We start from the raw sequence: 21995 nt of genomic DNA, 5'->3' as shown, positions 1-21995 counted from the left end.
TGACCCCTGACCAGAGCAGCCCCTCTGTGTGGAAGCTGCAGGCGCTCTCCTCTCAGGCCCTCCACAGAGAGCCTGCGCTTCCCTTTCTTCCCCTCCAGAGAGCAGGTGCTCCTCTCCGGGCCACTCCACAGAGAGCAGGCACTCCCCTCCCAACCCCTCCACAGAGAGCCTACGCTTCCCTCCCTTCCCCTCCAGAGGGAGCGCTCCCCTCCCAACCCCTCCACACAGAGCCCGCGCTTCCTTCCCTTCCCCTCCACACAGAGCCCGCGCTTCCTTCCCTTCCCCTCCACACAGAGCCCGCGCTTCCTTCCCTTCGCCTCCACAGAGAGCGGGCGCTCCCCTCCCAGCCCCTCCACACAGAGCCCGCGCTTCCTTCCCTTCCCCTCCACACAGAGCCCGCGCTTCCTTCCCTTCCCCTCCACACAGAGCCCGCGCTTCCTTCCCTTCCCCTCCACACAGAGCCCGCGCTTCCTTCCCTTCCCCTCCACAGAGAGCCCGCGCTTCCTTCCCTTCCCCTCCACAGAGAGCGGGCGCTCCCCTCCCAGCCCCTCCACACAGAGCCCGCGCTTCCTTCCCTTCCCCTCCACACAGAGCCCGCGCTTCCTTCCCTTCCCCTCCACAGAGAGCCCGCGCTTCCTTCCCTTCCCCTCCACAGAGAGCCCGCGCTTCCTTCCCTTCCCCTCCACAGAGAGCCCGCGCTTCCTTCCCTTCCCCTCCACACAGAGCCCGCGCTTCCTTCCCTTCCCCTCCACACAGAGCCCGCGCTTCCTTCCCTTTCCCTCCACAGAGAGCCCGCGCTTCCTTCCCTTCCCCTCCACAGAGAGCCCGCGCTTCCTTCCCTTCCCCTCCACACAGAGCCCGCGCTTCCTTCCCTTCCCCTCCACACAGAGCGGGCGCTCCCCTCCCAGCCCCTCCACACAGAGCCCGCGCTTCCTTCCCTTCCCCTCCACACAGAGCCCGCGCTTCCTTCCCTTCCCCTCCACAGAGAGCCCGCGCTTCCTTCCCTTCCCCTCCACACAGAGCCCGCGCTTCCTTCCCTTCCCCTCCACAGAGAGCCCGCGCTTCCTTCCCTTCCCCTCCACACAGAGCCCGCGCTTCCTTCCCTTTCCCTCCACAGAGAGCGGGCGCTCCCCTCCCAGCCCCTCCACACAGAGCCCGCGCTTCCTTCCCTTCCCCTCCACAGAGAGCCCGCGCTTCCTTCCCTTCCCCTCCACACAGAGCCCGCGCTTCCTTCCCTTCCCCTCCACAGAGAGCCCGCGCTTCCTTCCCTTCCCCTCCACAGAGAGCGGGCGCTCCCCTCCCAGCCCCTCCACACAGAGCCCGCGCTTCCTTCCCTTCCCCTCCACACAGAGCCCGCGCTTCCTTCCCTTCCCCTCCACACAGAGCCCGCGCTTCCTTCCCTTCCCCTCCACAGAGAGCCCGCGCTTCCTTCCCTTCCCCTCCACAGAGAGCCCGCGCTTCCTTCCCTTCCCCTCCACACAGAGCCCGCGCTTCCTTCCCTTCCCCTCCACACAGAGCCCGCGCTTCCTTCCCTTCCCCTCCACAGAGAGCCCGCGCTTCCTTCCCTTCCCCTCCACAGAGAGCCCGCGCTTCCTTCCCTTCCCCTCCACAGAGAGCCCGCGCTTCCTTCCCTTCCCCTCCACACAGAGCCCGCGCTTCCTTCCCTTCCCCTCCACACAGAGCCCGCGCTTCCTTCCCTTTCCCTCCACAGAGAGCCCGCGCTTCCTTCCCTTCCCCTCCACAGAGAGCGGGCGCTCCCCTCCCAGCCCCTCCACACAGAGCCCGCGCTTCCTTCCCTTCCCCTCCACACAGAGCCCGCGCTTCCTTCCCTTCCCCTCCACAGAGAGCCCGCGCTTCCTTCCCTTCCCCTCCACACAGAGCCCGCGCTTCCTTCCCTTCCCCTCCACACAGAGCCCGCGCTTCCTTCCCTTCCCCTCCACAGAGAGCCCGCGCTTCCTTCCCTTCCCCTCCACACAGAGCCCGCGCTTCCTTCCCTTCCCCTCCACACAGAGCCCGCGCTTCCTTCCCTTCCCCTCCACAGAGAGCGGGCGCTCCCCTCCCAGCCCCTCCACACAGAGCCCGCGCTTCCTTCCCTTCCCCTCCACACAGAGCGGGCGCTCCCCTCCCAGCCCCTCCACACAGAGCCCGCGCTTCCTTCCCTTCCCCTCCACACAGAGCCCGCGCTTCCTTCCCTTCCCCTCCACACAGAGCCCGCGCTTCCTTCCCTTTCCCTCCACAGAGAGCGGGCGCTCCCCTCCCAGCCCCTCCACACAGAGCCCGCGCTTCCTTCCCTTCCCCTCCACACAGAGCCCGCGCTTCCTTCCCTTCCCCTCCACACAGAGCCCGCGCTTCCTTCCCTTTCCCTCCACAGAGAGCGGGCGCTCCCCTCCCAGCCCCTCCACACAGAGCCCGCGCTTCCTTCCCTTCCCCTCCACAGAGAGCCCGCGCTTCCTTCCCTTCCCCTCCACACAGAGCCCGCGCTTCCTTCCCTTCCCCTCCACAGAGAGCCCGCGCTTCCTTCCCTTCCCCTCCACAGAGAGCGGGCGCTCCCCTCCCAGCCCCTCCACACAGAGCCCGCGCTTCCTTCCCTTCCCCTCCACACAGAGCCCGCGCTTCCTTCCCTTCCCCTCCACACAGAGCCCGCGCTTCCTTCCCTTCCCCTCCACACAGAGCCCGCGCTTCCTTCCCTTCCCCTCCACAGAGAGCCCGCGCTTCCTTCCCTTCCCCTCCACACAGAGCCCGCGCTTCCTTCCCTTCCCCTCCACACAGAGCCCGCGCTTCCTTCCCTTCCCCTCCACAGAGAGCGGGCGCTCCCCTCCCAGCCCCTCCACACAGAGCCCGCGCTTCCTTCCCTTCCCCTCCACACAGAGCCCGCGCTTCCTTCCCTTCCCCTCCACAGAGAGCGGGCGCTCCCCTCCCAGCCCCTCCACACAGAGCCCGCGCTTCCTTCCCTTCCCCTCCACAGAGAGCCCGCGCTTCCTTCCCTTCCCCTCCACACAGAGCCCGCGCTTCCTTCCCTTCCCCTCCACAGAGAGCCCGCGCTTCCTTCCCTTCCCCTCCACACAGAGCCCGCGCTTCCTTCCCTTCCCCTCCACACAGAGCCCGCGCTTCCTTCCCTTCCCCTCCACACAGAGCCCGCGCTTCCTTCCCTTCCCCTCCACACAGAGCCCGCGCTTCCTTCCCTTCCCCTCCACACAGAGCCCGCGCTTCCTTCCCTTCCCCTCCACAGAGAGCGGGCGCTCCCCTCCCAGCCCCTCCACACAGAGCCCGCGCTTCCTTCCCTTCCCGTCCACACAGAGCGGGCGCTTCCTTCCCTTCCCCTCCACACAGAGCCCGCGCTTCCTTCCCTTCCCCTCCACAGAGAGCGGGCGCTCCCCTCCCAGCCCCTCCACACAGAGCCCGCGCTTCCTTCCCTTCCCGTCCACACAGAGCGGGCGCTCCCCTCCCAACCCCTCCACAGAGAGCTGACGCTCCTCTCCAGGCCCCTCTAGAGTCCTCCACACAGACAGAGCGCTTCCCTCCCTGCCCCTCCACACAGAGCGGGCTCTCCCCTCCCCGCCCCGCCCCTCCACAGAGAGCAGGCGCTTCCCCCGGCCCCAGCCTCCAGACAGCCCGCACACAGCACCACCCTGGGCTCTGAAATCTGGGCACGTCCAAAGCAGCAGGACCTCAGGCTGCTTCTGCTGGAGCAAGGGACGCTGACGGTGTCCTGAGGTGCCTACACCTGACTCTTAGCCTGGTGACATTCGCACTGTGGCCCCGTCTGCCCCTGTCCTCCCTTGGCCCTGCTGCTTTCTCTTTTTTTTTTTTTTGAGACGGAGTCTCACTCTGTTGTCCAGGCTTGAGTGCAGTTTAGCCATCTCAGCTCACTGCAACCTCAACCTTCTGGGTTTAAGCAATTTTCCTGCCTCAGCCTCCCAAGTAGCTTGGATTTCAGGCGCCCGCCACCACGCCAGGCTAAATTTTTTTTTTTTTTTTTAATATTTTTAGTAAAGACAGGGTGTCACCATGTTGGCCAGGCTGGTCTTGAACTCCTGACCTCAAGTGATCTGCCTGCCATGGCCTCCCAAAGTGCTGGGATTACAGGCGTGAGCCACTGCCCGGCCGACCCTGCTGCTTTGTCAAGCTGCTCCTATATGTCCCAGAACTCTATGGGACTCTCTGGGTGACTGCTGTTTGCAACCCAGCACCTGACTGATAGTGAACCTCACAGGACAGGGGGCAGTGCGCCGCTTCTGAAAAGGGCAGACAGAAAATATTTTAGGCTTTGTGGGTCACATGTGATCCCTTTGTTTGCTTTTATAACCCATTAAAGATGTAACAACCTCCCTAGCTCACAGGCTGAGCATGGGCAGGCTGCAGGGCCGGCAGGCCATGGCCACTGTGCACTGACCTGCGGAAGAGCCACGCTGGAAACCACAAGCTCACTTGTGAAAAATGGTATGTTTTCAGGCTTATCACTAATCACTTCAATTAGCCTTAAGGATGGGTGCGGTGGCTCACGCCTGTAATCCCAGCACTTTGGGAGACCGAGGTGGGCAGATCACGAGGTCAGGAGATTGAGACCATCCTGGCCAACATGGTGAAACCCTGTCTCTACTAAAAAAAAATACAAAAATTAGCTGGGCCTGGTGGTGCGCCCCTGTAGTTCCAGCTACTCGGGAGGCTGAGGCTGGAGAATGGTGTGAACCTGGGAGGTGGAGGTTGCAGGGAGCCAAGATCGTGCCACTGCACTCCAGCCTGGCGACAGAACAAGACCACTTAAAAAAAAAATTAGCCTTAAAACAAGGAAACATGAATTTTTTTAGTCTAACTGCGAAGAAACCATCACACATATGTAAATCGAGGGACATTCTATGAAACAATTGGTCTCCTCATCTCTTAAAAAGAGTAAAAAGGCTCCTCTTGGGCAAACAAGTCTAAGAGACAACCAAACTAAACCAAAGTATGTCTTTGAATAGATCCCAGAATGAGCTAGAGCAGTGGGCTCAGGGATGGCTGTCTTAGGCTCTGGGAGCCCTCAGAGGCATGGTCACCTGGGGAGTGTGGCCACGCGTGGTGTCTGCCGCCAGCTGTCAAAGCAAGTGTGAGGCACTACCATCTGGTGAAGGGTAGATAGGTACCACCCTCGCAACTTTGCAAAAAGTTTAGAATTTTGCAAAATAGAAAGCAGGGAAATCTTTCTAGAGAATTCAAAGCAGGATGGTGCTTTCACTTAGAGGGACACAATCTGCCAGGACCTGCTCCATCCTGGACACGGCCAGGGGTGGCGGCCAGGCTGGCATGGAGGCACTCACCAGCCGAGTTGATGACATGTCTGACCACCTGCAGGGTGCCCACGCGGGTCCTCTCATTGCTGGTGTCCAGCCTGGGCAGCAGGAAGGCCAGTAGGCGGTCAGGCGAGCTGCAGGCTACAGGGCAACAGGTACAGATTAGGCTCCATGTCATCTTGTTCATCCCTATACACAGCGTCCACCTACTCTCCAGCACAGGGGAGGAGCCAGAAGAGAGTTGCTCTGTGAAGGTGAGAAGCTGGGGCCACCTAATCACTGGGCCTGGCTCCGATGCCCTTGTCTAAGGCAGGGTTGGAGCACATGTAGCCCTTACCCCACGGCGCCAGCACCACCCAGAGCATGCTGGGACTTAGATTTGGCCCACCCAGCACACCGGTGCTTGTTTCAGCATCTCCAGCTCACAAGGGGGCCCACAAGAGGGCCCTCAGTGGCCCCTCTTGACTCTCCTGGCTCTAGGCCAGTCTAAGGCTCAAGGGGACTCGAGCTGTCAAGCACACAGACTCCCAGCCCAAGCAGGGCTAATGCAGCCCAAGCTCCAGGAGCCCTCTGGCAACGACTGCAGCAGTCCCCTTACCAGTACTTCATGGACCAGAGCCATCCCCATTCCAGGTGGGCTCTGGAGGCCTGCTCTGCCTGGATATCAGACCTGTGGTCCATCTGCCCACCACAACCCTGCCCCCAGCCTGACTGCAGTCAGTCTCTCCACACCCCTCCTGCGGATCTTGTTTAAGGGCAGATGCTCATGTAGGTAGGGGACCTCAGGCCCCGCCTGCCTGACCAGCTCCAGGGAGATGTTGATGCTGTGGCCCCAGCAGGGTGACAGCCCCAAGTGCAAGCAGGGCCCCTCCTCACACCATCTGCTGCCCCTCCAGGATGGCTATGAGGGCCTGTGCAGGGCATAGGGACAGCATCCAGTGGGGTGGTGACAGGATGCATGGCACCTCCAGGTGGGTCATGGGAGACTAGCAGGTGACCAGGGCTAGCAGCCGCGGGCCACCTGGGGGAGCAGAGAGCAGGCCATGGAGCCAGAGATTGGGTGTGGAGAAACAGGTAGGCGGGGGGCAGGTAGGGAATGCGCGGACTGGGCCGTGAGTGGAGGCCCCCAAGGATTTGGGCAGGTCAGCAGCACGCTCCTTGGAGGAGAACGTTCCAGGCTGCAGCCACTGCCCAGGCCCTGGTTCAGAAGCCTCTGGAGCCACGGGTAGGCCCAGGAGAGGTGGAAACAGGGGCCTCCTCATCCCCGACCAGTACCCCAGCCACCACCATCCTCCACATACAGCAGGTGGTGACCCTATGAGTGTCCACAGATGCCCGTGGGCAAAGCTGGGCCCACCACTCACCCAGCACAGTGAAGCAGCGCAGCACCTCCTTCTGGTTACTCATCACCAGGGGGCTTGAGGACTCCACAGGCACACAGATCTGCTCCAGGAACGGGGCAGAGGTTACAGACCAGAGAGGTCAGAAGGAAGTATTCCCGCCCTCTGACGATTCTGGGCCTGGGCAGCTGGGCAGAGGGCTCTGGGTTTTCACCCCATGCCTACAGCAGGCAGCAGGCGCTCCAGGCTCTTTCTCACTCAAGCCCTAGTGCAGGATAGTCTCATCCCCTGTAATCAGAGGCGCTCCAGAGACGAGCCCCATCTCCTTACGGTGGGGGAGAAGAGGGAGACAGGCAGCAACAGGCAGACACACAGCTACTGTCAAGTCTCCAGGGATACATCCTGCTCCTGCCACCCTCCACCCCTCCTACCAGCAGCAGGAAAAGAGATTCCCAAGAAATATTTCTTGACTAGAAAGGAGAGTCTCCCATGCCCCAGGCATGACGCCCAGGACCCAGGCTGGAAAGCATGAATCTCTAGGACACATAAAGTACTGGAACCCAAAACTTTTGGAGTCCACTTGTTCAAAGTTATAAGGAAAAAAAAAGTCTTATTGGTAAAAAGCAAAAACTAAGGCTGTTGGCTGGGCATGGTAGTGCATGCCTGTGGTCCCAGCTACTCAGGAGGCTGAAGTGAGAGGACTGCCTGAGCCCAAGAGGTTGAGGCTGCAGTGAGCTGTGATGGTGCCACCGCACTCCAGCCTGGGTACAGAGCAAGACCCTGTCTCAAACAAATGAACAAACAACAACAAAAAACTAAGGATGCTGGCAGATGCATCTCTGGGTCCCATGGTACCTTAGCGGGTGATACAGAAGCACACCCCCACTAATCCAGGTGTGACAGCCTAGGTCCCCACTCGCAGGTGTCACAGCAAAGGGCACTGACAGGGTCTCTCTGCACAAAGAGCTCCAAAGCAATTCTTCAGCAGAGCCCTCTTATGAGCCAGAAGAGGTAACCACAGCAAAGGCCCCAGGCCCACAGGGCCACACCCCAACCTGGGTTCTTAGAGAACTGTCAGAAAGCACTGCGAGGTGGAGAAGCTGGCCCGAGGGCTCGGCTCTAGATTCCCAGGTAGCTCCTTGTTATTTCTTTTTCTTTCTTTTTTTTTTTTTGAAACGGTTTCGCTCTTGTTGCCCAGGCTGGAGTGCAATGGCGCAATCTTGGCTCACTGCAACCTCCGCCTCCCGGGTTCAAGCGATTCTCCTCAGCCTCAGGTGTGTGCCACCACACCTGGCTAATTTTTGTATTTTTAATGGAGACCGGGTTTCTCCATGTTGGTCAGGATGGTCTCTAACTCCTGACCTCAGGTGATCCGCCCGCCTCGGCCTCCCAAAGTGCTGGGATTACAGGCGTGAGTCACCACCCCCGGCGTGCTCCTTGTTATTTCTACTGTAAAGACCAAATATGATCATAAAAGATGCTGCAGTTGGCTGGGCGCAGTGGCTCACGCCTGTAATCCCAGCACTTTGGGAGGCCGAGGCGTGCGGATCCCAAGGTCAGGAGATCGAGACCATCCTGGCTAACACGGTGAAACCCCATCTCTACTAAAAATACAAAAAATTAGCCAGGTGTGGTTGTGGGCACCTGTAGTCCCAGCTGCTTGGGAGGCTGAGGCAGGAGAATGGCGTGAACTGGGGAGGCGGAGCTTGCAGTGAGCCAAGATCGCGCCACTGCACTCCAGCCTGGGTGACAGAGCGAGACTCTGTCTCAAAAAAAAAAAAAAAAAAAAAAGATGCTGCAGCTTCCTGCCCGCTCTTTCAGATCACTCACCCTGCAGGAAGCTAGCTACTATGTTGTGAGGACACTCAAGCGGCCTTCTGGAGAGATCAACGTGGTAAGGAACTGGGGCCTCCAGCCAACAGCCATGTGAATGAACAGCCTTGGAAGCAGATCCTCCAATCCCAGTAGAGCCTTCAGATGGCACGGCCCAGGCAAACAGCATGAATGGGTGTAAACTAACAAGGGACCCTGAGTTGAAGCGACCCCCTGAGCTGCTCTCACCTTCTGGACCCACTGTGAGATAATAGATGTTGTTGTTGTTTTTTGAGACAGAGTCTCGCTCTGTTTCCCAGACTGGAGTGCAATGGCGCGATCTTGGCTCACTGCAACCTCCGCCTCCTGGGTTCAAGTGATTCTCCTGCCTCAGCCTCCTGAGTAGCTGGGATTACAAGTGCGTGCCACCACGCCTGGCTAATGTTTGTATTTTTGGTAGAGAAAGGGTTACACCATGTTGGTCAGGCTGGTCTCGAACTCCTGACCTCATGGTCCACCCGCCTCAGCCTCCCAAAGTGCTGGGATTACAGGCATGAGCCACCGCACCCGGCCTAGATGTTGTTGTTTTAAGGTGGTAAGTTTTGTGGTAATTGGTTACACAGCAATATATAACTAATGCAAATGAGTATTCCATCTGGAAAAAAGATACAGTTGGATTCTCATTCCTTCCCTAAAATAAATCCCAGACAGATTAAATAATAAAAGCTTAGGGGGCCGGGCACAGAGGCTCATGCCTGTAATCCCAGCACTTTGGGAGGCCAAGGTGGGTAGATCACTTGAGGTCAGGAGTTCAAGACCAGCCTGGCCAACATAGTGAAACCCCGTCTATTAAAAATACAAAAATTAGCCAGGCATCATAGCATGCGCCTGTAATCCCAGCTACTCAGGAGGCTGAGGCAGGAGAATGACTTGAACCTGGGAGGCAGAGGTTGCAGTGAGTCAAGATCATACCACTGCACTCCAGCCTGGGCGACACAGTGAAAGACTCTGTCTCAATAATAATAATAATAATAAAAGTGTAGGGGAAATTGGGAGAACTGAGAAAACAAAAATTACTGAATTTTTTTTTTTTTTTTGGAGACGGAATCTCACTCTGTCGCCCGGGCTGGAATGAGGTGGCGCAATCTCGGCTCACTGCAACCTCCACCTCCCGGGTTCAAGCAATTCTCCTGCCTCGGCCTCCTGAGTAGTTGGGATTACAGGCACCTGCCACCACGCCAAGCTAATTTTTTGTATTTTTAGTAGAGACAGGGTTTCACCATGTTGGCCAGGCTGGTCTCAAACTCCTGACCTCATGATTTGCCCACCTCAGCCTCCCAAAGTGCTGGGATTACAGGCGTGAACCACTGTGTCCGGCCACTGATCACTGAATTTGAAAGGGTTTTCTATGCATAACAAAACCTGAACTATAACATGAAAGATGGATAAATGATAATGTAAAAATTAAACAACTTTGTATGGCCAAAAAATATCATAAACAGAGTTAAAAGATAAAGGACAAAGTAGCATGATTTGTGGTCCCAGCTACTGGGGTTAGGGGAGGAGATGAGGCAGGAGGATTGTTTGAGCCTGGGAGGCCGAGGCTGCAGTGAGCTGTTATTGCCACTGCACTCCAGCCTGTGTGACAAAGCGAGACCCTGTCTTAAGAATGAATTAATGACTCAAAGTAGGAACAAATATTTTCACATATATAATACAAGGTTATAAATAACTGCTATAGGCCAGGCGCAGTGGCTCACACCTGTAATCTCAATACTTTGGGAGGCTGAGACAAGAGGATCAGCTGAAGCCAGGAGTTGGAGACCAGCCTGGGCAACAGAGTGAGACTCTGTTTCTTTCTTTTTCTTTTTTTTTTTTTTTTTTGAGACAGAGTCTCACTCTGTTGCCCAGGCTGAAGTGCAGTGGCGTGATCTCAGCTCACTGCAACTGCAACCTTCACCTCCTGGGTTCAAGCAATTCTCTAGCCTCAGTCTCCTGAGTAGCTGGGATTACAGGCACATGCCACCACAGCTGGCTAATTTTTTTTGTATTTTTTAGTAGAGACAGGGTTTCACCGTGTTGGCCAGGCTGGTCTTGAACTCCTGACCTCAGGTGATCCGCCCACCTCGGCCTCCCAAAGTGCTGGGATTACAGGCACGAGCCACTGCGCCTGGCCAAGACTCTATTTCTACAAAAAATTAAAAACAAAAAAAGCCAGGCATGGTGGCGTGCACCTGTAGTCGCAGCTATTCTGGAGGCTGAAGTGGGAAGATCGCTTGAGCCCAGGTGTTGGAAGCTGCAGTGAGCTGTGACCACATCACTGTACTCCAGACTGCAGGACAGAGCAAGACCCTGTCTCTAAAAAAATTAAGTAAATAACTGCTACAGATCAATATGAACAAAACCTAAAATGCAATGGAAAAACAAAAGAAATGAATGGATAGCTCAAAGAATAGGAAATAACACATTTTTCTACCTTCTCAGCTTTTGTATATTCTTATTTCCCTTTTCAATCCATTCTCTACTCCCATCCTCACCCCATGTAGATAATCATTCTTTGTTTTTATAGATTTGCAAATGTGTGTTGTTTTGCTCATTTTTAGACTTTGTAAATGATACTATGCCACATCTCTTTTTTTTCACTACGTTTTCAGAATTGTAAACTTTTTCTCCATAGAGTTCTTGCACATTCTTCATTAATTCCTATACATAATAAGTTTCTTTTCCTTTATTTTTTTTTTATCTTTTATTTATTTTTTTGAGACGGAGTCTTTCTCTGTTGCCCAGGCTGGAGTGCGGTGGCACGATCTCGGCTCACTGCAAGCTCTCCCTCTGGGGTTCATGCCATTCTCCTGCTTCAGCCTCCCAAGTAGCTGGGACTACAGGCACCCGCTACGATGCCCGACTAATTTTTTTGTATTTTTAGTAGAGACAGGGTTTCACCGTGTTATCGAGGATGGTCTCGATCTCCTGACCTCGTGATCCGCCTGCCTTGGCCTCCCAAAGTGCTGGGATTACAGGCATGAGTCACGACACTGGGCATTTTTTTTTTTTTTTTTTTTTTTAAAGACACAGTCTTGCACTGTCACCCAGGCTGGAATGCACTGGTGCAATCACAGCTCACTGAAGCCTCAATCAACCTCCTGGGCTCAAGCGATCCTCCCACCTCAGCCTCTCGAGTAGCTGGAACCACAGGCATGCGCCATGACACCTGGCTGTTAATAAGTTTCTGTTGCTATTGTAGATAGTGTTTTCATATACTTTCTAGCTGGTCAGTGCTGGTGTAGAAAAATGTTCCTGGCTTTTGTAGGTTGATCTTGTAACTGGAAAATTTACAGAAATTTTTTTTTCTTTTTCGAGACAAGGTCTTGCTCTGTCACCCAGGCTGGAGTACAGTGGCATGATCATGGCTCACTGCAGCCTCAACTTCCTGGGCTCAAGTGATCCTCCAACCTCAGCCTCCTGAATAGCTGGGATTACAGATCTGTGCCACTATACTTGGCTAATTTTTTTCTGTAGAGATGGGGGTCTCCCTATGTTGCCCAGGTTGGTCTCGAACTCCTGGGCTCAAGCAGTTCTTCCTCCTCAGCCTCCGAAAGTGCTGGGATTACAGATGTGAGCCACCACACCTTGCAGGAACTTCTGATTAGTCCTAATAGCTTGGCCAGAAAGGTGGACAGGTGATGAATAATGGCCATCTTTCCCTATCGAACCAGCAGAGGACCCGATCTGCAGTGAGAGGCAGGCCCTTCCTGTTATTGACCTTACAGGGAATTTCCTAACACTTCCCATCAGTTATGATGCAGACTGAGGGTTCGGGTATACAAACTTTGTTAACTTAGGGAAGTTCCTTTCCAATCTTAGTTGTTAAGAATTTTAGGCCAGGCACAGTGGCTCACGCCTGTAATCCCAATACTTTGGGAGGCTGAAGCAGGGGGATCACTTGAGGTCAGGAGTTCGTGACCAGCCTGGCCCACATGGTGAAACCCCGTCTCTATTAAAAATACAAAAATTAGCCAGGCGTGGTGGCGCGTGCCTGTAACCCCAGCTACTTGGGAGGCTGAGGCAAGAGAATCGCTTAAACACGGGAGGCGGAGGTTGCAGTGAGCCAAGATCGTGCCATTGCACTCCAGCCTGGGCAACAAGAGCGAAACTCCATCTCAGGGGAAAAGAAAAAATCATCAAAAGTTTTTTCTGCATCGATTGAACTCAGACACTATTTTTCTTTAGTCTATTACTGTGATGAAGTGCACTGGCAGCTCCCGAATGCTGGATAGGCCTTGCGTTGTGAGCTAAGCCCTCCTGCATAAGGTGTTTTGAAAAGCACGGTCTTGGCTGGGCTCCGTGGCTCCTGCCTGTAATCCCAACACTTTGGGAGGCCGAGGCAGGTGCATCACTTGAGGTCAGGAGTTCGAGATCAGCCTGGCCAACATGGTGAAACCCCATCTCTACTAAAAATACAAAACACTAGCCAGGTGTGGCGGTGGGCACCTGTAATCCCAGCTACTCAGGAGGCTGAGGCAGGAGATCGCTTGTACCCGAGAGGCAGAGGTTGCAGTGAGCCGAGATCATGCCACAGCACTCCAGCCAGGGCATCAAGAGTGAAACTCCATCTCAAAAAAAAAAATAAATAAATACATACATACATAATAAATAAAAGTATGGTCGTGGGTTCAGTAACCTGCTACTTTATGCAAAACCTCACGTCTATGCTGATCATTACACACCTGCATTTCCTTATACGGCTCTGACTGGGATTTGACCAAGACCTCACAGAATGAAAGAGGTAGCTCTGGATCTTTTTCTATTTCCAAATGTACTTGTACTGGACAGGAATTAATTGTTCCTCAAAAGTCTGACAGAACTCAGTCATGAAACCATTTGGATCCCAGGCTTGTTTTAAGGAAGAAAGGTCTTAGAATATTATTTCCGTTGCTTTATTGGCTTATTCAATTCTCTGTTGCTTTTCGTACCAATTTTGACATTTTTATCTTTCTAAGAACCTAACCATTTCGTACAGTTTTAACAGTTTGTTACCATGTAACTGTTCACAGCACTTACATTATGTTTACTAGCTCTGTGGCTGCCATCCCCTCTTCCCCTTTGTTTCTGGGATGCAGCCAGGACCATCCAGGCAGTGGAGAGTGGGGCCCAGCTGGAGTGGGCCAGGTGAGGGGCAGAGCCAAGCAGTAAACCCACCTCCACACACAAGCCCACACCTCCACACGAGCCCACACCTCCACACTTCTTTTCAGAAAGTCTCCTTGCAGACTTCACCACACCACCCTCTCTAGCTCCCTGCCCCTCTCCTCTCTCATCCAGAAAGTCCCATGGACAGATGACCCCCAGTGCCAAGGTCATGGGTGACCCGGCACCTGCGTCCCTCAGTCGTTCTCAGCCTCATTCACCCGAGCTGGGGAGGGGTCCCAGCTGCTCAGCCTCCTCCCCACATCACTTCCTCTCCAGCAGGGCCTTCAAGACCCCCATCCTGCAGCCCCGGGCCTCTCCTCTGCTCCTCTGAGCTCCATCCCCAGAAACCCAGGGCAGTCTTCCCCAACTGGCACTTTGGCTGTACTGACCTTTCTCAGGGACCACCTGTACTGGGCCTGCACTGGGCCTGGGCACCCACTCCTGCCACCTCCATCCTGGGGGCTCCTATGTCACCTGCATGTGCCACTGCTGGGCAGGGCAAGAGCATCGCCACATCGCTAAGAAGTCACCCGAGTGACCTTCAGGGAATGCCCAGTCCTCAGCCCCACGTGGCTGAGCCGTCCACCCCGACTTGCTTTCTGCACCCCTCGTCCAGCAACTTCCCACGGAAGGGTGTGCAGAACCTGGACCCACCCCGACGCCCGCCTCCTACCTGGGAGTGCAGTGCAGCCAAGAGGGCATCCAGTTGGGTCTCCAGTGTGCGGCTGCCCACACTCACGGCCGCCTCGAGGATCTGGCCCAGGCTCTGCTCGGAGTAGGGAGAAGAGGCCGTCAGTCCTGCCTCCAGCCCCCCGAACTGACTGAGGTCAACCAGAGCCTCCCAGTTGGGCCACAGGAAGACATGGGCCCCACCTTGGGGCTCAAATGAGGAGGCCCTTTGTCTACCTCTAGAACTCGGAGCTGGGGGGGCGGGGAGGGCCCAGGAAGGGGGCTCCCTAAGCCACAGGTGCCATGGACCAAGAGGCCCAGGTTCCTGGCACCGTCCAGGGCAGAGCGATGGGAAAACTAAGCTGGTCCCCACGAGGGCCCTGTCCTTCACAGCCCACCACTGGGCCTTAGCAGAGGACTCACGGCCACCCCCACCCACCACTGAGCCCTAGCAGAGGACTCACAGCCACCCCCAGGGAGTCTGATCGGAGGGGTCCTCAGGGACAGTAGACCTGCCCTGCCTGCAGATACCTTGGACAAGTAGAAGGTCTCTGCGTGCTTCTTGTAGAGGGCGAGGATCCCAGGGAGGAGCTTGGGCAGCTGCTCTTCCAGCCTCTCACTGGGCAGCAGATGGCTCATAGGCCCCAGAGCCTCCACCACGGCAAGACGCAGCTGAGAGGGGACAGTGGGCGGGAAGCTTATGCTGCTTAGTCAACACCGACTGCTCAGAGCGTGTCCAGCAAGAACCCGTGACGGACATGAACGAACACTGGGCTACCAGTGGGTGCTACGGGGGTTGGGACGTGAGCCCAGCACCCAGAGGTCAGCTGTGGGGAGACCACAGCAAGCCAGATGCTGGCCAGGCCCAGGGGGTTTGTAGGAGATGCTCAGTGCCCTGCCAGCAGCACTGGGCCTCTGGGCAGAAGGAAAAACCCCCAGTGACTAGGCCCCTCTGGCACAAGTCACAAGTATGGGGACTGCAGAGGGGGCCCTGCGCAGGTGTGGAAGCCTAAAGGTGGCCGGGCACGGTGCCTCACACCTGTAATCCCAGAGCTTTGGGAGGCCAAGGCGGGTGGATCACCTGAGGTCAGGAGTTCGAGACCATCCTGGCCAACATGGCGAAACCTCATCTCTACTAACAATACAAAAATTAGTCGGGAGTGGTGGCAGGTGCCTGTAATCCCAACTACTCAGGAGGCTGAGGCATGAGAATCACCTGAAGCAGGGAGGTGGAGGCTGCAGTGAGCCAAGGTCATGCCACTGCACTCCAGCCTAGGTGACAGAGACTCTGTCTCAAAAAAATAAATAAAGGTGAGCCACCTCTCATTGGGCACCTCTGCTCGCCAACGCACCACCACCACCCTCTGATCAATTTGCCAAGGGCAGGGAATGTGGGGAGGAGAGCGCCCTGGCATCAGGTGTGGGCTGATGCAGCCACAGGGCAAACCTTGGCTTCACGACTCTGCAGCCACTGGTGGAAGAGAACATCGTAGGCACTGAAGATGTCGGTGGCAAAGGCGTCCTTCCTGACCGTGGGGTCTGGGGCTCGGTCCAGGTTGGCCAGGTACTCCAGGGCACCCTCGCTGAAGCGCTGCAGAGCTACGACAGCGGCCGGTGGTAAGTGGCTGCAGGCCATGGGTTTGTGACGATCCTCAGCACCTGTGTCTGCCTCCCGCCCCTTCTGGAGACCCCATGGCAGCCTGCAAGATGCCCTCCCGAGAACACCAGCCAAGCACACAACTCCAGGACTACATGGGTGAAGAGTGTCCCTCCAAATTCATGGCCTTATTGGAAATAGGGTTTTTGCAGATGTGCCTTTTTTTTTTTTTTTGAGACAGAGTCTTGCTCGGTCTGTCACTCAGGCTGGTGTGTTGTGACAGTCTTGCTCTGTCACCCAGGCTGGAATGCAGTGGCTTGATCTCGGCTCACTACAACCTTTGCCTCCCAGGTTCAAGCAATTCTCCTGCCTTAGCCTCCTGACTAGCTGGAACTACAGGTGTGTACCGTCATACTTGGCTAATTTTTATATTTTTAGAAGAGACAGGGTTTCACCATGTTGGCCAGGCTGGTTTCAAACTGCTGACCTCAAGTGATCTGCCCACCTTGGCCTCCCAAAGTGCTGAGACTACAGCATTAGCCACCGCGCCTGGCCAGATGTGACTGTTAAAATGGGGTCATAGCAAAGCAGCGTGGGCCGTAATTCCAACACGACAACATGCTTATAAGAGACGCAGAGGCAGGAAGAAGATGGTCATGTGACATGGAGGCATAGACTGGGGCGAGGCAGCCTCAGGCCAAGGACACCCAGAATCCATGGCCCCACCAGAAGCTGGGGAGCCTAAAATGAATTCTGTCTCTGGGCTCCCAAGAAGGAACCAATCCTGCCGGCATCTTGAGCTTGGACTTCCGGTCTCCAAAACTGTGAGAAAATACATTTCTGTTGTTTGAAGCCACCTAATTTGCACTTGGTGCTTGTCACCAAAGAAAACTGGCGCAAGTACCAACCTCCTCCCCAAGATGCCCTCCGGCCACAAGTTCCTGCCCACTCCAGCCTGCCAGAGACAAGAGGAGCAGCGCCACGCCCACCCATCCTCACAGAGACTTGTGCCACACGTTCTGCCCAAGGCTGCCGTGCTGGGCACTGTGTGGGCAGGAAGATCCACAGGGAGAACAATGGCAGGGCGGAGGGGCACCAGGATGCCAGGGTCAGCATGAGGCCCTCCCACGGGTGGGCAGCTCCTGACAGTGCGCCAGTGACTGTGGATGTGACTCAGCGGTGGCCTTGGGCTGACCCTGAGGGCAGAGCTGGGAGCAGGCAGAGGCTGGGCAGGTGGCCACCCAGGCTTCAAGTGGTGTGGACATCTGGGTGGAGTCAGAAAACACTGGCTGTAGGGCCTGGAGCCCAGGACACGGGCCGAACTCAGATGCTGATGTGTGAGTGGTCAGTGGGGCTGGGCCCTGGGTGAAGGGGGAACATGGGGGGACAGGGAGATAAACTGAGGCCAGCACCTTTCACACAGCCCTGCTGAGGACCAGGAGGAGATGCAGAAACCGGAGGAGGAAACACAAAGGGACCATGAGCTTCAGGGCAAAGTCCAGAGCCCTGAAAGGACGCACCCACCTCACGGGGAGGGGCCGCACAAGGCACAAGACCAAGGGGGCGCTGCTGGGACCACCTCGGCTGCCCCAATCTTGAGTTCTTCTGATGGGCCCACTCTCTCCAGAGTGGCTGCCAAGAGCCAATCCCAATAGCTCGCTGCTACAGGCCCTGCTCCAAAGCACAATCTAAACTTGGTATTTTCAAATAATTACTTTTAATTTTCTCCAAACTGCTTAATGTGAGATAATACCTCTTTGCAGATAGTGGGCTGATCACCTTTCTATGTGTATGTTGGCTGGCTGTGTGGTTCTGGCCTTTTCTTGCCCCATTTTTCTGAGCTGTAGTCTCCCCTTCTGATTTCCTAGCAGTTCTTCCCACATCTGCTTTAAAAGGCAGCTCAGAGGTACAGGCTGGCCTAGTCCTGGCTCTCCCACTCCCCGGGTGTATGGCCTGGGACGAGTTACTCAGTCTCTTTGTGCCTCAGTTTCCTCACATAAAATGAGGCAGTGGCCGGGCACGGTGGCTCATGCCTGTAATCCCAGAACTTTGGGAGGCTGAGGCGGGCAAATCATGAGATCAGGAGTTCGAGACTATCCTGGGCAACATGTTGACACCCCGTCTGTACTAAAAATACAAAAAATTAACTGGGTGTGGTGGCACGCACCTGTAATCTCAGCTACTTGGGAGGCTGAAGCAGGAGAATCGCTTGAACCCGGGAGGTGGAGGTTGCAGTGAGCTGAGATCACGTCACTGCACTGCAGCCTGGGCGACAGTGTGAGATTGTCTCAAAAAAAAAAAAAAAATAGGGCAGTGGTAGCACCTGACCCAGGGCTGCTGTGAGGCCCCCCTGGGCTGATGCAGATGTGGTACAGAGGGTCAGGTTGGGGTGTGAGTGCCAGTTCCCACTGGCCTTAGGCCCCATCCACTGCTGCTCCCAGGGCCATGGGTGAGCTTTTCCACTTCTTATAAAGTAGAGAAAACTATTTATAATATCATCTTTGGTAATTCTTTTTCTTGGTGATGTTCATCTGCAGTTCTGTACATTTTTTCAGATCTTCTGATGAACAAATTCCTTTAATTTGTCATGTCAAACTTGTTAATCTTTTCCTTTGTGATTTATACTTTTTTGTATCTTAAGAAATCACTTTAAACACAGCCTGTAAGAATCAAAGGGTGCAGGTGCTCCCGACAGTCCTGCGAGGCTCGCTGGTCCCTGGCTTTCCATGCTTGGGCAACTGTTTCACACCCTTTTCTCGCCACAAACCCCTCCTCACAATGGGCTGACAACCTCACGGAAGAGGACCCTGAGACCACTGGAACCCGCACCTATGCTCTGTGCTTCCCACACCCCCCACCTGGCTGCCGTGTAGCCATCGGTCCCCATAAAGCCTCCCTCTGACACAGACCCTGCAGCAACCCTGCAAGAGCAAAGGCCCTGACAAGCGCCACCCAGACAAAAAATCTCCACCTGTACCCCTCGTCCCCTTCATGGGGCCACTGGCCACCTTCTAGCACTGCCTTCAGGGTCACCAGCACCTCCAGGCGCGAACCCGATGGTCGACTCAGGCCCTGCGGGACTCTCATCAGAAGCTCACCAGAATCTGTGATGATAGATTCATAGAGGAGCTGGCACCTCTGAGTCTAGTACACAGGAATGCAGATAAGCTTTAGCTGCTGATCCTCCAACAGCATCCTGCTAAATTCTTGTCACCTCTAACAATTTGTGGGAATGTGTTGGGATTTTATATAAACAATTTTATTAAGTGAAGACCAAAAACCTTTGGTTTCTTCCATTCTTTGTCTGTGTGGTTGATTGTAGGATTTTGGTTTTTTTTCTTTTTTTTTTGACAGGGTCTCGGTCTGTCACTCAGGCTGGAGTGTAGTGACACCAACTTAGCTCACTGCAGCCTCGACCTCCTGGGCTCAAGTGATCCTCCCACCTCAGCCTCTCAAGTAGCTAGGACTACAGGTGCGTGACACTGTACCTGGCTAATTTTATTTTATATTTTTTTAGAAACAGAAGTCTCACTATGATGCCCAGATTGGTCTCAAACTCCCGGGTTCAAACGATCCAACCACCTTGGCCTCCCAAAGTGCTGGGATCACAGGCGTAGGCCACCATGCCCGGCCTGAGTTGTTTTTGTTTTTTTTTTTTTGGAGACAGTCTCACTCTGTCACCGAGGCTGGAATGCAGTGGCGCGATCTTGGCTCACTGCAACTTCTGCCTCCCAGGTTCAAGCAATTCTCCTGCCTCAGCCTCCCGAGTAGCTGGGACTGTAGGCACAAGCTGCCACACCCGGCTAATTTAATTTTTTGTATTTTAGTTGAGACAGGGTTTCACCGTGTTGCCCAGGCTGGTCTCAAACTCCTGAGCTCAGGCAATCCACCCGCCTCAGCCTCCCAAAGGGCTGGGATTATAGGCGTGAGCCACCGCGCTCGGCCTAGCCTGAGTTTTTAATAAGAATCAACAACAAGGGCAGTGGCCGTGTGGTTTTCCTTCTTATGTCAATCAGTGTGAGGGCCCACCCTCCCAATGTGGAGCTGGCCTCTCACTCCTGGGGTGACCCCCGTGTCAGGACAGAGCCAGCCCCTATGCCAGGCAATATGGATTTGTTCCTAGGGTCAGCCTAGGGTCAGCAACCACAGTGGGGGATGCGAGGTGAGAGGAATCTGCTTCGTTCCAAATTTTAGGATATCAAGGGTCACCGTATCCCAACAAAGGCACCTGAAACCATCTCTGACTTGGGTTCAGCAGCAGGGGCATGGATTGGGAGGGCAGACCCTGAGTGAGGCTGGTCCCAGGATCTCTTTTGTGGTGATGCTCAGGTCACAAAAATAATTTGTGGCCGGGCGCAGTGGCTCATGCCTGTAATCCCAGCACTTTGGGAGGCCGAGGTGGACAGATCACCTGAGGTCAGGAGTTCAAGACCAGCCTGGCCAACATGGGGAAACCCCGTCTCTACTAAAAACACAAAAATTAGCTGGGTGTGGTGGCGGGCACCTCTGGTCGCAGCTATTCAGGGAGCTGAGGTGGGAGGATCACTTCAGCCTGGGAGGCAAGAGGTTGCAGTGAGCCAAGATCATACCACTGCACTCCAGCCTGGGTGACACAGCGAGACCCTGTCTCCAAAAAAAAAAAAAAAAAAATTGGAAACTGTCCTTTTTGCTTCATTTCCCCAGCGTGACACAGCCCTGAGGACTGGGAGAGAGCCCACTGCGGAGCCCGCAGAACACTGCCTGGGAACTGGCGCTCTCCTGGAGCACTCGCTGCCGGGCCTTCAGAGGTGGCTGCACTGGGCACGTGGTCCCCTCGGTGGCCCTTGCTGGTCCCTTGTGGTCCCCCCGCCGCCCCTCACCACCCCCTCACGGTCCCCGCACTGCCCCTCACGTCCCCTCGAGGTCCCTGCGCCGCCCCTCACCGCGCCCCCGCAGTCCCCACACTGCCCCTCACATCCCCTCGAGGTCCCTGCGCCGCCCCTCACCATCCCCCCGCCGCTCCCCCGCGGTCCCCGCACTGCCCCTCATGTCCCCTCGAGGTCCCTGCGCCGCCCCTCACTGCCCCCCTGCGGTCCCCGCACTGCCCCTCATGTCCCCTCAAGGTCCCTGCGCCGCCCCTCACTGCCCCCCTGCGGTCCCCGCACTGCCCCTCATGTCCCCTCGAGGTCCCCGCGCCGCCCCTCACCGTCCCCCCGCCGCCCCCCCCGCGGTCCCCGCACTGCCCCTCACATCCCCTCAAGGCCCCTGCGCCGCCCCTCACCGTCCCTCTCACGGTCCCCGCGCCACCCCTCGCTGTCCCCACATTATTCACCTCCTGTTTACCACTTGGCTCGTTTCTCCCTTTTCTCTTGATGAGGCAGCAGCTTAAGTATTTAATTCACTTATTTCAAAGAACTAGGTATAAAGCATAACGTTTTGCCAACTGCTTATTTCTAAAGCATTAGTTTCTGTGTTTTCTGCTCAGGTCTGGGTAGCTGAGAAGATCACTGTAACGACAAAACTTGCAACAGCCTGACACATACAGTGAGACGGGAGGGCTCAGCTCCCACTTCCCACCCTGCAGAGACCACAAAGGCCAGGGAGGGTCAGGCGGCACAGCACGACGATTCCAGTGGAACCGGCAGGCTGTCTGCAAGGAGGCTGCTAGCCCCGCAGGAGCGACGCACTGCACAGAAATCCTGGGACTGCAACACTGCAGTGGTTTCCCTAAAGCTACACGACACTTCCCTCCCTGACAGAGAAAAGGCCAAGAGGCTGCCTGCCTCCCGCTCCTTCTCAGCTCCTTTCTTGCTGACACGGGGATCCCCTGCACACCTGTCACTCACCCGCAGCACCCAGGGCCTCCACACCCTCTCCAGTGCAGGGGGTGGGGACTCCTGCTCTGCCCCAGCCCCATAGCGTCCTTCTGCCCTGGGTGGCGGTGACAGGGCTCCAGGGAACAGGTCTGGCACTGGCTGTGAAAGTCAGCGGCTTCTGGTGGCCCCTCCACAGCGTTTCTCTTTGATGATGCCGGTGACCCTGGGCCTCTTCTCACCTCTTCTGGACTTGTGCTCTCTAGCGGGAGGTGCTCGGCCAGCTCACCTGACGCCTGCCCCGCACCCCCTTCTCTCTGCCAGC

General features: G+C 55.9%; 1 protein-coding gene across 28 annotated transcripts in view; it reads right to left on the bottom strand.

Moving 5' to 3' along the window:
• Positions 1 to 21995, bottom strand: part of MROH1 (maestro heat like repeat family member 1) — a 115828-nt gene that overhangs the window by 57285 nt on the left and 36548 nt on the right. For 27 of the 28 annotated variants that reach the window (XR_010141359.1, XR_010141360.1, XR_010141361.1 and 24 more), the window contains 5 exons: positions 15729 to 15880; positions 14813 to 14953; positions 14286 to 14378; positions 6635 to 6713; positions 5298 to 5411 (listed from right to left, as the gene is read on the bottom strand). Coding sequence is in view for 25 of the 28 variants with exons in the window: in XM_024251179.3 (XP_024106947.2) it covers positions 5298 to 5411; positions 6635 to 6713; positions 14286 to 14378; positions 14813 to 14953; positions 15729 to 15880 (579 nt within the window). In the remaining 3 variants the exon portion in view is untranslated. The remainder of the gene's footprint in view (positions 1 to 5297; positions 5412 to 6634; positions 6714 to 14285; positions 14379 to 14812; positions 14954 to 15728; positions 15881 to 21995) is intronic. The other variant, XM_063726960.1, reaches the window with a different exon arrangement.

The sequence above is a fragment of the Pongo abelii genome, chromosome 7 (genome assembly GCF_028885655.2).
Source record: "Pongo abelii isolate AG06213 chromosome 7, NHGRI_mPonAbe1-v2.0_pri, whole genome shotgun sequence".
Taxonomy (NCBI): domain Eukaryota; kingdom Metazoa; phylum Chordata; class Mammalia; order Primates; family Hominidae; genus Pongo; species Pongo abelii.
Note: the sequence above shows the minus strand (reverse complement) of the source record. Positions and strands in the feature narration are given on the sequence as shown.